The sequence below is a fragment of the Lithobates pipiens genome, unplaced genomic scaffold (assembly GCF_037356315.1).
Source record: "Lithobates pipiens isolate NorthernLeopardFrog02 unplaced genomic scaffold, aLitPip1_a1.2 Scaffold_28, whole genome shotgun sequence".
In the NCBI taxonomy this organism is placed as follows: domain Eukaryota; kingdom Metazoa; phylum Chordata; class Amphibia; order Anura; family Ranidae; genus Lithobates; species Lithobates pipiens.
Window position 1 is genome coordinate 20,545,748 of NW_027507789.1, and position 14,255 is coordinate 20,560,002.

Sequence of the window (14,255 nt, forward strand, 5' to 3'; positions counted from 1 at the left end):
TCCACAGGCTGTGATTGAAAGCAGTGGGAGCCAACAGCTCCTCTGCTGTGTCTGGGCCAATGAGGAGGGAGAGAGCTCTTGTGCACATCGCTGGATCAAGATCAGGCTCAGGTATGTATAAGAAAGGGCTGGGGGGGAACTGCATGCAGAAGGTTTTTTTTTTTTTACACTAATGCATAGAATGCTCCTTGTGTGATGGATGGGTCTGCTTCTTTCTTTTTTTCTCTCTCCCCACTGCCTTCTCCCTTTTGGAGGTGCTCTATTGAATTGAGATCTGGTGAGTGTGGAGGCCATTGGATGAGATCTGGTGAGTGTGGAGGCCATTGGTGTACAATGACCTCATTGTCCAGTGGTGAGATGATTGGTGCTTTGTGACATGGTGAATTATCCTGCTGGAAGGAGCCATCAGAAGATGGGGGCACTGTAGTCATAAAGGGATGGACATGGTCGGCAACAATACTCATGTAGGCCGTGGTGTTTAAAGAGGAAGTAAACCCTGATGGGTTTACTTCCTCTTTCATTCCCTGCAAAGGTAAAGCATAATGGACTACTATGCATCACATAGTAGCCCATTATGTGTCACTTACCTGACACAGGAGCCAGCGATGTCACCGCTGTCCCCTGTAGTCCGGCGCATCCATCTTTTCGGTGGGGTCTTGCAGCTCCGCCGCTGTCATTCGGCGGAGCCGCGATGATGTCACTCCCGCGCATACGCACGGGAGCCGACACGCGCGGCAGCTCCATTGTTGGAAATGCCGCGCTCAGTGCGCATGCGCCGTAGACAGCGGTGCCTGTCTTGGGGCAAATATCTCCTAATCCGTATAGGTTTAGGAGATATTTCTTGGACCTACAGGTAAGCCTTAATCTAGGCTTACCTGTAGGTCAAAGTGGTTCGTAAGGGTTTACAACCACTTTAAACGATGCTCAATTGGTACTAAGGGGCCCAAAGTGTGCCAAGAAAATATCCCCCACACCATTACACCACCACCAGCCTGAACCGGTGATACAAGGCAGGATGGATCCATGCTTTCATGTTTCATGTGTACGCCAAATTCTGACCTGACCATCTGAATGTTGCAGCTGAAATCGAGACTCGTCAGACCAGGCAACGTTTTTCCAATCTTCTGTTGTACAATTTTGGTGAACCTGTGCAAATTGTAGCCTCCATTTCCTGTTCTTCCCTGACAGGAGTGGCACCCGGTGTGGCTTTCTGCTGCTGTGGCCCATCTGCTTCAAGGTTCGATGTGTTGTGCATTCAGAGATGGTATTCTGCATACCTTGGTTGTAACAAGTGATTATTTGAGTTACTGTTGCCTTTCTATCATCTCAAACCAATCTGCCTATTCTCCTCCGACCTCTGACATCAACAAGGCATTTTCTTCCACACAACTTCCACTCACTGGATATTTTCTATTCTCTGTAAAACCCGAGAGATGGCTGTGTCTGAAAATCCCAGTAGATCAGCAGTTTTTGAAATACTCAGACCAGCCTGTCTGGCACCAACAACCATGCCATATTCAGTCACTTAAATCCCCTTTCTTCCCGATTCCGATGCTCAGTTTGAACTTCAGCAAGTCGTCTTCACCACATCTAAACAGTGGCGGCCCATCCAATAAGGGCGCATGGGCCGCCCCCTCTATATGCATAATGGATAGATTCATGCATAGCATGAATTTATCCATGGTTGCCGCGGCCACCCCCTATTCAGGCGTCCAGCCCTTTTTAGGATGCTGGGTGTTCCCAAATTACAACGGCGGGGGTGGTTTTTTTTGTTTTTTGGAGCACCTAATTAGAGCCATAGGCTCCAATAGGCTTCAAAATAGGGAGGACTCGTGCGCTACGAGCCAACCCAGGTATGTTTAGAAAAGCAAATGAATATTCGCTTTTCTAACACTGAACCGCCTCTCTCCCAATCAGGAAGCGCAGGTCTAATACCCATCACCTGATTGGCTGAAAGATCAGGCGCTCCTATTGGACTTCTAGGAGGAAGAAAGAAGAGGCGCACGGAGGACGCAGCTTGCCACTGCCTAGCCCGCTGCCCTTCCCACAGCTTACTGCCATCACCCGCTCCCGGACCTGCCACCAAGATGGGGTAAGTGCTGGTCAGACGGCGAGCGGGTGGGGGGGGTCACAGTGGCTGCATTTGATGGGCACAGTGGCTGCATTTGATGGGCACAGTTGGCTGCATTTGATGGGCACAGTTGGCTGCAATTGATGGGCACAGTTGGCTGCATTTGATGGGCACAATGAGGCTGCCTTTGATGGGCACAATGAGGCTGCATTTGATGGGCACAATGAGGCTGCAATTGATGGGCACAGTTGGCTGCAGTTGATGGGCACAGTTGGCTGCATTCGATGGGCACAATGAGGCTGTAATTTGTTTTCTTTTTTTCCCCAGAATGTTTGTTTGGATATGTTTGCGACCCCCCCCCCCCCCCCCCCCAAAGGTTTGAGCACCAGCCGCCACTGGGTCTAAATGCGTTGAGTTGCTGCCATGTGGTTAATTAGCAATTTTGTGTTACCAAGCAATTGAACAGGTGTAGCTAATAAAGAGGTAAGCCAACAGGATAAAAGGATTGCCCTGGTCACAAACGTGGACTGGTGCACTATGGCAATACATAGATTAACCTCTTGAGATCCGCGCTATAGCGGAATGATGGCTACAGCGCGGACCTCCTTTGCCGGGACTACGTCTATTGACGTCGTCCCGTGCACGAGCGGCCTGCGCGCCCCCTAAGGGGCACGTGGCGCGCTCTGTGATTGGCGAGTCAATGAGACTCGCCTGATCACCGATCCGAGCAAGGGGTCGATCCCGACCCCTTGCCACGTGATCAGCTGTCAGCCAATGACAGCTGATCATGTGACAAAACAGCCGGTAATCGGCTATTTTTCCTCCTCGTTCTGACAGCGGCCGTGATCGGGACATCAGTCCCGAACACGGCCAGTGTATCAGTGCCCACCTGCCCCCTGCCAGTAACCCCCAGAGCATTAATAAAGTGCCACCCAGCAGTGCCACCCATCAGTGCCCATAATGCCACCCAGCAGTGCCATACATCAGTGCCCACAGTGCCACCTATCAGTGCCCACAATCTGCCTCAACAACATTGCTGCACCTCAGTGCCACATATCCGTGCCCATCAGTGTCATCTACCAGTGCCCATCAGTGCCGCCCAGCAGAGCCACCTATCAGTGCCCATCAGTCCCATCTATCAGTGGTACCTATCAGTGCCACCCATCCGTGCCACCTATCAGTGCCGCCTTATCTGTGCCCATCAGTACTGTCTTATCTGTGCCTATCGGTGCCACCTTATCTGTGCCTATTATTGTCGCCTTAACTGTGCCTATTAGTGTCCACCAGTGCCGCCCATCAGTGCCCACCAGTGCCGCCCATCAGTGCCCACCAGTGCCGCCTCATCAGCGCATTTCAATGAAGGAGAAAAATGACCTGTTTGCAAAATTTTATAACAAACTATTAAACATGATTTTTTTTATTTTGCATCTTTTTTTGTTTGTTTAGCAAAAAATAAAACTCCGAGCTGTAATTAAATACCACCAAAAGAAAGCTCTATTTGTGGGAAAAAAATGATAAAAATTTCATTTGGGTACAGTGTTGTATGGCCGCGCAATTGTCATTCAAAGTGCATCAGCGCTGAAAGGTGAAAATTGGTCTGGGCAGGAGGGGGGTTTAAGTGCCCAGTAAGCAAGTGGTTAAAAAACGCTGCACTGCCTAGCAGGTACTTCTGAAGTTAAATTTTGCAAAGTTGCCCTAAACTTTTTTTTTTTTACTTTTTTTTTATCCTTTTTCCTGTATTAATTTCCGTTTTTATTATTTATTTTATATTTCTGCTTTTTATTTATTTCTTTTTTTTTTCACCCTTCTGACTCTCTATCCTCCGAGTCTCAGTGTCGCAGTATTCCCCCTCCGCCTTTTGTGTTCCTCTAGCTTGGTTGTATGTTGGGCCCGGCCGTTCCTCCCTGTGTTGAATTCTCCCTGACCCTCGGGCCTTTTCGCTCACGAGGCTTTGAAGTGCTTGCCCAGAGATTGACTGACAAGGAAGTTTTTAGTGGCGGCACCAGGGGGAACGGACAAGAAGAAGGAAAGAGAAAAAAAAAAAAAGAAGGGACACGCTTTGAACTAAAGATCTTTCAGTTTGGGAGATGCTGGATTTAGTTATCTCCTTCACTATGTTAATTATTCACCACGATAATTGGGGGGGAAGAGTAAAGAGGAGAGAGGAGGTTATTAAAAAATTCCAGTACTAACACGCTACACAAACCTCATTTTTCCAGCCTCTAGAGCGCATAAAAGAAAGGCTGTTTAAAAGGGGGCTAGTGTGTTTCCAGGGGAAGCGAGGGGAAGCGAGGGGGCCCTGTCTAAGCTGTCCCTTTTTTTTTTTTTTCTAAATAGTGAAATCCCTACAGCTGAAACATCAAAGCTCTGGCGAGTGTTCCCTCTCTGAGTTTTGACCATGTCTGGTACGCTGTAATTAAAGTTTACGGAAAGCTGTCTTTTGTTTTCTCGATGGCATGCAACCTTACACAATACGGATTGAGAAAAAAAAAAAAAGTAGAAGGGAAATGTTAAAAAGCCCCCATACCAAGGGGGGGAGGGGGGGGGGGCTGCCGCTGTCCCTTTTTCATGTGCTGCTCTCATCTGACCTGATAGCGCAGTCCTCCATCCAGAGATGAGGTCCACAGCATCACATGCACGATTAGTGTATGGGTTGAGTTACCGACCAGGTATACCCCGATCGTTACTACAAGAGAGAAAGCTTTGTGGTTCATCAAGAAATAGAAGTCTGACGTTTATTATATACGCCCGCTGTATATATAATATCGCTTCAACGGGATGTTGGTAACATTTGGGCCTTCTCGGGTGGACTCTTAGAAAGAAGTCCTGACGTTTGCTATTTGGCATATCGGGGTGGATTTGATTTAAATCGCTAGCAAAGAGGCTCGATTTAAATCGACTCTGATTTTAACTGCTTATTTTTAAACAGCAACTGTCATCTAGGTCCCGCTGTTGGCTCCTCCTCTGGCCCGCTGTTGGCTCCTCCTCTGACCCGCTGTTGGCCCCTCCTCTGACCCACTGTTGGCCCCTCCTCTGACCCGCTGTTGGCCCCTCCTCCTGACCCGCTGTTGGCCCCTCCTCCTGACCCGCTGTTGGCCCCTCCTCCTGACCCGCTGTTGGCCCCTCCTCCTGACCCGCTGTTGGCCCCTCCTCCTGACCCGCTGTTGGCCCCTCCTCCTGACCCGCTGTTGGCCCTTCCTCCTGACCCGCTGTTGGCCCTTCCTCCTGACCCGCTGTTGGCCCTTCCTCCTGACCCGCTGTTGGCCCTTCCTCCTGACCCGCTGTTGGCCCTTCCTCCTGACCCGCTGTTGGCCCTTCCTCCTGACCCGCTGTTGGCTCTTCCTCCTGACCCGCTGTTGGCTCTTCCTCCTGACCCGCTGTTGACCCTTCCTCCTGACCCGCTGTTGGCCCTTCCTCCTGACCCGCTGTTGGCCCCTCCTCCTGACCAGCTGTTGGCCCCTCCTCCTGACCAGCTGTTGGCCCCTCCTCCTGACCAGCTGTTGGCCCCTCCTCCTGACCCGCTGTTGGCCCTTCCTCCTGACCTGCTGTTGGCCCTTCCTCCTGACCCGCTGTTGGCTCTTCCTCCTGACCCGCTGTTGGCTCTTCCTCCTGACCCGCTGTTGGCTCTTCCTCCTGACCCGCTGTTGGCTCTTCCTCCTGACCCGCTGTTGGCCCTTCCTCCTGACCCGCTGTTGGCCCTTCCTCCTGACCCGCTGTTGGCCCTTCCTCCTGACCCGCTGTTGGCCCCTCCTCCTGACCCGCTGTTGGCCCCTCCTCCTGACCCGCTGTTGGCCCCTCCTCCTGACCCGCTGTTGGCCCCTCCTCCTGACCCGCTGTTGGCCCCTCCTCCTGACCCGCTGTTGGCCCCTCCTCCTGACCCGCTGTTGGCTCACCGACAGTCCCATTCACTTTAATGGGACGGCTGGTGATGCGGCAGTGACACAACAAGGTGAGGGACATGGGGGCAGCAGGTGAGTGGATGCCCGCTAACAGGCGCTGCCATGATGGATCTGAAATGACAGGTTCTTTAAATGTAGGGACTCATTCTTGCTGGTAGTTTAGAATCTTTAATATTTGCAAATAAACTGAAGATTTCCTTTTTAGAATAAGCTGTCAGGTTAGTAAATGGCCATATCGGAACCGATTCAATCATACAGTTTGTTGTGTATGTAGATTTGGATCTGAAATGACAGAGGTTCTCTAAATGTAGGGACTCATTCTTGCTGGTAGTTAGAATCTTTAATATTTACAAACAAAATGAAGGTTTCCTATTTAGAATAATAAGCTGTCAGGTTAGTAAATGGCCATATCGGAACCGATTCAATCATACAGTTTGTAGTGTACATAGATTTTCAAAAGAATGGGATAAAGGAATATTCCTGAACTTTGTTTTATCTCGTGGTTACTGTGAAATTGTGTGAATGCATCAATGCAGTGCATGTTATCTCAGCTTGCAGAGCTTGGATTCATTGAATGAGTTTAACAAAAATGTAAATATTGCAGAATATGCAGCCTCATGCTACATAACTAAGCTCCATTTCATGCTGAATAAACTCAGTTTTTCCATTTAAGATAAATTAATAACTATCTTTAGGTAGATTTTTACTCCTTAACCATTTTATGAAATTGAGTTTGATAAAAATCAAAAAAAGCAGATTTAAATTAAAAAAAAATCTGATTATTATTTTTTATTTTTTTTTAAATCATTGATTTTTATCCACTCTGTGGCATATCGTGTAAGCTACAGACTTGGCCTGGAGAGTGCAGCTGTGCAAGGTAACGATTCAGCTTATAACTTCACCTTGTTCAATTAAGCGCTTCTGGACCGCCCCACGTACGTTTACTGCAGCAGGGTGGCCCTTCAGCACGAAAACGCGTACCTGTGATTTCGTTTGCTGTCTCTGGGGCACACCGGCGACCTGCTCCTGCGGTGATTGGACCCACCGATTCTTCTCGAGGCAGACAGAATGGTGGTCTGCCCATGTAAACTAGACAGACCGCTGTTCTGTGAGAGGGGAAGATGGAGATCTTGTGTTTCTGCTAAGCAGGAACACGGATCTCTGTCTTCTCCCAGTCAAAGCACCTCCCCCACAGTTAGCAAGCACTCCCAGGGAACATATTTAACACTTTGAGCACAATATGAGATTTTTCTTTTTAAATCCTGACTCGGTTTGCTAGTGTTGTCTCGCTTTGAAGGATTCAAGCCTCTGCGGTGTGCACTACCACATTTGGCCAGAGGTGCAGGGGTGCCAGTTATACTCTGAGCCGTTCGGAAATACTCGGAGACACTTGGAAATATTCAGTTCCAGAGTGTTTCCGAGCCTTTGCGAGGGTTTCCAAGTGCATCCAAGCGGTCTCCGAGTAATTATAAGTTTCCTCGGGACCCCCCCCCCACCTCTATGTTTCCATTGACTTCTATGGGGAAACTCGCTTTGATATGTGAGTGCTTTGGATTACAAGCATTCTTTGGATTATGCTGGCAATCCAAGGTTCCACTGTAGTTTTGTAGATGTTATAACTTTTGTGCAAACCAATCAATATACACTTATTGGGACTTTTTTTTTACCAAAAATATGTAGCAGAATATTTGCCTAAATTGATTTAGAGATTGGATTATTTATATATATATTTTTAAATTGGATGTGTTTTATAGCAAAGTGTAAATAATTTTCTCTTAAAAATTGTCTTTTTTTTTTTAACTTGGCTCAGCTCGCAGTCACACTCAGCCCCGCCCACTGGACGGCTCCTAGCATGGATGTCCCGGCATTGGACCGGCGTTATGTCCATCATAGCATCTGGGCCAAGGGGTGGGACTGAGTACACAGGAGGTCCGGCTCTATTTCAGCAGCGCTCGTCCCCACCTATCCCTCGATGGCAGCCTATATAACGGCAAGGCTGCAGGTGGGCCCTGATCAGGCTGCACCGAAGCTGCAGATGGGCACTAATCAGGCTGCATTGATGCTCACTGACCATTATTTTGCTTCAAAGTGATTTATTTAAAAAAAAAAAAAAAATCCGGAAACTTCCCTCCTAAATTGGGGTGTGTGTTCTACACCGATTAACAAAAAAAAAGGTATATATTATAACGGACTATATCACATATACATAATTTCACATTTTTATTTTTTTTTTATTTGAACAAATTTGTCTATTTGTTTTAGTACCTTGGTTTATTATTTGTATGAAGATTATTGTGATACTTGAAGGCTGCGAAACTCCATCTATATAATTTGATCTTCACACTGTGGGAACACATTAGGTGTTGCAGCAAACGTTTTGTTTTCAATTTTATTTTAGTCTTATCTATACTTTATATTAAAATTGGGTATAACCAATCCATTTGTATTTTAACCAATCCATTTTGTATTGACACTGCAAATGTAGATTTATTTACATAGGTAATGCACAGGTATTCTTTTGCCATTTGAGAGCTTGCACTTGTGCCACCGTAGAAAGCGGCTTCCTATGGTGGCACATGCAGAAGAGGCGGAGCCTAGAGACCAGCGGAGGATCAGGGGTTGCTCTGTACAATACCATTGCACACCACCTGTAAAATACAACGCAGGCTCCCCAGTGGTCTGCAAAGGTCCCTATATGCTGCTCTAGTCAACAGTGTCTTGAGCAAGAATGTTGATTGATGCAGTGTTCAGGAGCAGCTTTAAAGAGGTTGTAGACCCCCCCCCCCAAAAAAAAAAAAAAACGCCTGCAAGACAAAGGCATAATGAGCTAGTATGCATAGCATACTGGCTTATTATGTATTACTTATATGTATGTATTACTTACCTTTAAATTGAAGCCCCTGCAGCGGTCCTCGTTCACTGCTCTGGCTGGTGACCTCGCTTCCGGCGTTACTTCAGGTTATCACGGGCTCCAGCGCTGTGATTTGCCAGAGCCGCGATGATGTAACTCCCGCTCATGTGCGCGGAAGGCCACCGGTAACGGCACAGTCTAACTGAAGCAACTACACGTACGTGCAATTGCTTCGGTTTACTTCGGTGCGCATGTGCCGATGAAGTTGGCACATGAAAAAAACGTGCAGGTTTAGGAGATATCCAGGGTAGCTACAGGTAAGCCTTATTATAAGCTTACCTGTAGAAAAAAGTGTGTTGTAAGGATTTACAACCACTTTAAAGAGAACCTGCTATCATATTTTAATTGAGACTGTTGTGGAAATTCCACTATACGCTGCGCGTGATCCATGTCTCCTGCGCTAATAGAGCGCCCTTTCAGCTTCTTGGTATAATGCATCTTGGTAAACTCCTGTTTCCGTATCTTCCCTTGTAAACAGACATGACCACCATCCTTACAGCCTTAGCTCCACAGATCGACTGTCCATAGCTGCCAAATTTGTGACTTTGCCCCGCATCATTGGATTTGATTAATGATTGGAGAGAAGGCAAGTCACATGATATGCTGGAGTCACATGGCCTAAGTCGCATGCTATGCTGAAGTCACATGACCCATTCATGGCCCAATGATATCATCTGTTTCAAAGCATATACCAATTAGAACTCCTTCCCATATCTACCCGGGAGTAATCCCATGATTGGAGAAAACATAAGTCACATGATATGCTGAAGTCACATGACCCATTCATGCTATCCCATGATTGGAGAGAAGGTAAGTCACATGATATGCATAATGGTGGCAGTCTTTATATGCCCTGCATATGACTGGTGCCTACAGGCCGAGGCCCTCAAAAAATATGCTGGGGGGGGGGGGGGGGGGTACACAGAATTGTGGAAAGGGGGGAATGGAGGTAATTAATACATAACTGAGAATTATTTTACAGCTAAAATGTCACAGCTAGAAAAGGTGAAAAAAATATTTTTGTGTTAAAGTAAAATGCGTGGTATGTATGATATTCATCTATATGTCCTCTTACCCTCAGGCACACCTTTTCCCAGCTACTGTTGTTCATTTTGGGTCACTGGAGCAAAGAGGTAAGAAGACAAGATGATTCCTATTCTACTAAAACATTGTAGGTTTTCAGGCCTTCGAGGAAAATGTTTTGTAATTATGTACAGCAATCAAGCAGGCTTTTCTGTAAATAACCAAACTTTTAAGGGTCAGTCCACCCTTAGCAAATAAATAATAATAAATCCACATATTTTTACTGGAAAAAATGTACAATTATTAATTTTTTGCAAATGACCCTGTGAAGCATTGCATCCACGATCAGTGCAAATCTCCTGCAGACTCCTCCTCCAGCTCTATGTCCGTACCAAGGGGTGGGCTTTCAGAGAGCTGGAAGAAGTGCCAACAGACTACGGGTGCAGTAATTCCCACACTTGTATACCATTGAGAATTATTAAGTTCTTCTGCTGCGATGGCATCTCTGTGAATGATTGACATGGCTGTGCAGCCGTACTGATTTCAAATCTTAACAGCTGCTGCAGGGGAGAAGAGCACCCACCCCCTTTCAGAGGGGGCATTTTGGGGGGAGATCCTCTTGTCCACAATGTTATACCCTTAATATGGATGTAATGTAGTTCCAAAGGTGGATTTAGCCCTTAAAGTGGTTGTAAACCCTCTCCTATACCTAGTGAAGTGAGCAGCCTGAGATGATACACGGAGATGAAACAAATCCTCCCACATAAGTTTTACATGTATATCTGCTGTATTCCCCTTTCTACACACTTTGAAAAGTGCAGATCATTTTAGAAATCCTTCTTCCTCTTTCAGCAGTGGGTTGAGAGCTGCACTTGCATCATGTGAGAGCTGATTGGAGGAATGGCACCCCCCATCCCCCCTACCCTCCACATAGGCAGAGGAACAAAGGAACATGCAGATGGTTTTATGAATAGACAAGCTCTCTGCTAATCCTCCTCTAAGCTCCCTCCCTGACACAAATTTTCAGCTACTGTTATCTTGTGTGTTGGAGAGTTTGTCGGAAGTGTTAAGACAAGCGGAGCACCAGAAAGAAACGGCACTTAGAGCTTTGGAGATAGACAAGTAAACACTACAGATGTGTGCCTAGGTCAAATTTCATGAATGGGGTTTACAGCCACTTTAAAGCTGAACTCTGAGTAGTTATAAATGACAAATTATTGCAGCTCGGTATGCATTAATGCATCATGAAAGATATTTTTTTTTAAATACAAGCAGTGTAAGTACCTAAATTTGACCTGGTATCAAGCTCTTGCAATTCCCTGTACACTGCAGCTCAGTGTACATTCTATAGGGGATTGCAAACAGGCAGGTAAGTGTACTTTATTGCAGAAGAGACATTGCATGCAATGCAATAAAGCATTTTAAAATTTTATTTTAACTCTAGTTCCACTTTAAAGAATGAAGAATTGTTCAATAAAAATAACTCACTGTTTTTTTTTTAATCTATCACAAGAGGCTTTTGTCATTTATCTCACAACATAGAGTAAAGGCAGTTTATAACACATGAGAATGGCTGGCTGGATTAGCCGCAGATCTCATATCTATATTGTAACCCTTCAGCCTGCCCGTGTGGAACTGTTGGGTAGATCGGGTGGTCATCTTTTGCAAATGTATTGACACCAGAATCTCCACTCAAGTGGTCACCCAAATGTATGTATAATTTTCCCCACAATCCCTTGTAGCAACCAAGCAATCTGGCTTCTAGAGGGAACCAACAACTCTAGTCACATGAATCTGTGTTGTGAAGTATACCTCTCTAGTCTCCAGTGAGTGTTGTTAAGGCTTTAGAGGGCACATCTTGTATGGGGATCATACCATCCGAGGCTTTTTCAAGGTTCAAATTGAGGGCTGTTTAGAACAGTGATTCAGAACAGCGTTCTTGATTTGGGGGTCCTCACCCATGGGCACTGACATCACCAAAGGGCAACACATAAAAGTCAGAGCCCGTGGACATGATAAAAGAGATGGTCAGAGACTGTGGAGATGGTACAGGAGATGGTTAGAGACCGTGGACATGGTACAGGATGTGGTTCGAGACCGTGGACATGGTACAGGGGATGGTCTCAGACTGTGGACATGGTACAGGGGATGGTCCCAGACTGTGGACATGGTACAGGGGATGGTCCCAGACTGTGGACATGGTACAGGGGATGGTCCGAGACTGTGGACATGGTACAGGGGATGGTCCGAGACTGTGGACATGGTACAGGGGATGGTCCGAGACTGTGGACATGGTACAGGGGATGGTCCGAGACTGTGGACATGGTACAGGGGATGGTCCGAGACTGTGGACATGGTACAGGGGATGGTCCGAGACTGTGGACATGGTACAGGGGATGGTCCCAGACTGTGGACATGGTACAGGGGATGGTCCCAGACTGTGGACATGGTACAGGGGATGGTCCCAGACTGTGGACATGGTACAGGGGATGGTCCCAGACTGTGGACATGGTACAGGGGATGGTCCCAGACTGTGGACATGGTACAGGGGATGGTCCCAGACTGTGGACATGGTACAGGGGATGGTCCCAGACTGTGGACATGGTACAGGGGATGGTCCCAGACTGTGGACATGGTACAGGGGATGGTCCCAGACTGTGGACATGGTACAGGGGATGGTCCCAGACTGTGGACATGGTACAGGGGATGGTCCCAGACTGTGCACATGGTACAGGGGATGGTCCCAGACTGTGCACATGGTACAGGGGATGGTCCCAGACTGTGGACATGGTACAGGGGATGGTCCCAGACTGTGGACATGGTACAGGGGATGGTCCCAGACTGTGGACATGGTACAGGGGATGGTCCCAGACTGTGGACATGGTACAGGGGATGGTCCCAGACTGTGCACATGGTACAGGGGATGGTCCCAGACTGTGCACATGGTACAGGGGATGGTCCCAGACTGTGCACATGGTACAGGGGATGGTCCCAGACTGTGCACATGGTACAGGGGATGGTCCCAGACTGTGCACATGGTACAGGGGATGGTCCCAGACTGTGCACATGGTACAGGGGATGGTCCCAGACTGTGCACATGGTACAGGGGATGGTCCCAGACTGTGCACATGGTACAGGGGATGGTCCCAGACTGTGCACATGGTACAGGGGATGGTCCCAGACTGTGCACATGGTACAGGGGATGGTCCCAGACTGTGCACATGGTACAGGGGATGGTCCCAGACTGTGCACATGGTACAGGGGATGGTCCCAGACTGTGCACATGGTACAGGGGATGGTCCCAGACTGTGCACATGGTACAGGGGATGGTCCCAGACTGTGCACATGGTACAGGGGATGGTCCCAGACTGTGCACATGGTACAGGGGATGGTCCCAGACTGTGCACATGGTACAGGGGATGGTCCCAGACTGTGCACATGGTACAGGGGATGGTCCCAGACTGTGCACATGGTACAGGGGATGGTCCCAGACTGTGCACATGGTACAGGGGATGGTCCCAGACTGTGCACATGGTACAGGGGATGGTCCCAGACTGTGCACATGGTACAGGGGATGGTCCCAGACTGTGCACATGGTACAGGGGATGGTCCCAGACTGTGGACATGGTACAGGGGATGGTCCCAGACTGTGGACATGGTACAGGGGATGGTCCCAGACTGTGGACATGGTACAGGGGATGGTCCCAGACTGTGGACATGGTACAGGGGATGGTCCCAGACTGTGGACATGGTACAGGGGATGGTCCCAGACACTGGACATGGTACAGGGGATGGTCCCAGACACTGGACATGGTACAGGAGATGGTCCGAGACACTGGACATGGTACAGGAGATGGTCCGAGACACTGGACATGGTACAGGAGATGGTCCGAGACACTGGACATGCTTCAGTGAACAATCCTAGATTGGAGACCATGCAGCTGCTATAAATCACTGCTATAAGCCCTTGTACACACGGTCGGACATTCCGACAACAAAATCCGTCGGATTTTCTCCGAAACTGGTGTTGCATACACACGGTCGGACAAAGTTGCTGGAAAATCCGATCGTTTGGAACGTGATGACGTTATTTCGTTACAACGGGACTATGTTCAGGCTAGTAGCCAATAGCTTTGGTCTAGGAATTTGATCTGAGCATGCGTGGCACTTTGTCCGATCGGAATTCTCTACAAACGATCGGACAAAGTCCCATCGGATCATATTGTCGGAATTTTTTTTATATCCAGCTCTCAAAATTTGTTGGTTGGACATTCCGACGGAAAAAGTCAGATGGAGCCCTCACACGGTCGGATTATCCGACAACATGGTCCGATCGGACATTTTCTGTCGG

General features: G+C 47.9%; 1 protein-coding gene across 1 annotated transcript in view; it reads left to right on the forward strand.

Annotated features, from left to right (window-relative positions):
* ASPSCR1 (ASPSCR1 tether for SLC2A4, UBX domain containing) overlaps positions 1–14,255 on the forward strand; it is an 82,610-nt gene that overhangs the window by 61,452 nt on the left and 6,903 nt on the right. The window contains exon 13 of the mRNA XM_077458861.1: positions 9,963–10,014. Coding sequence (XP_077314987.1) covers positions 9,963–10,014 — 52 coding nt within the window. The remainder of the gene's footprint in view (positions 1–9,962; positions 10,015–14,255) is intronic.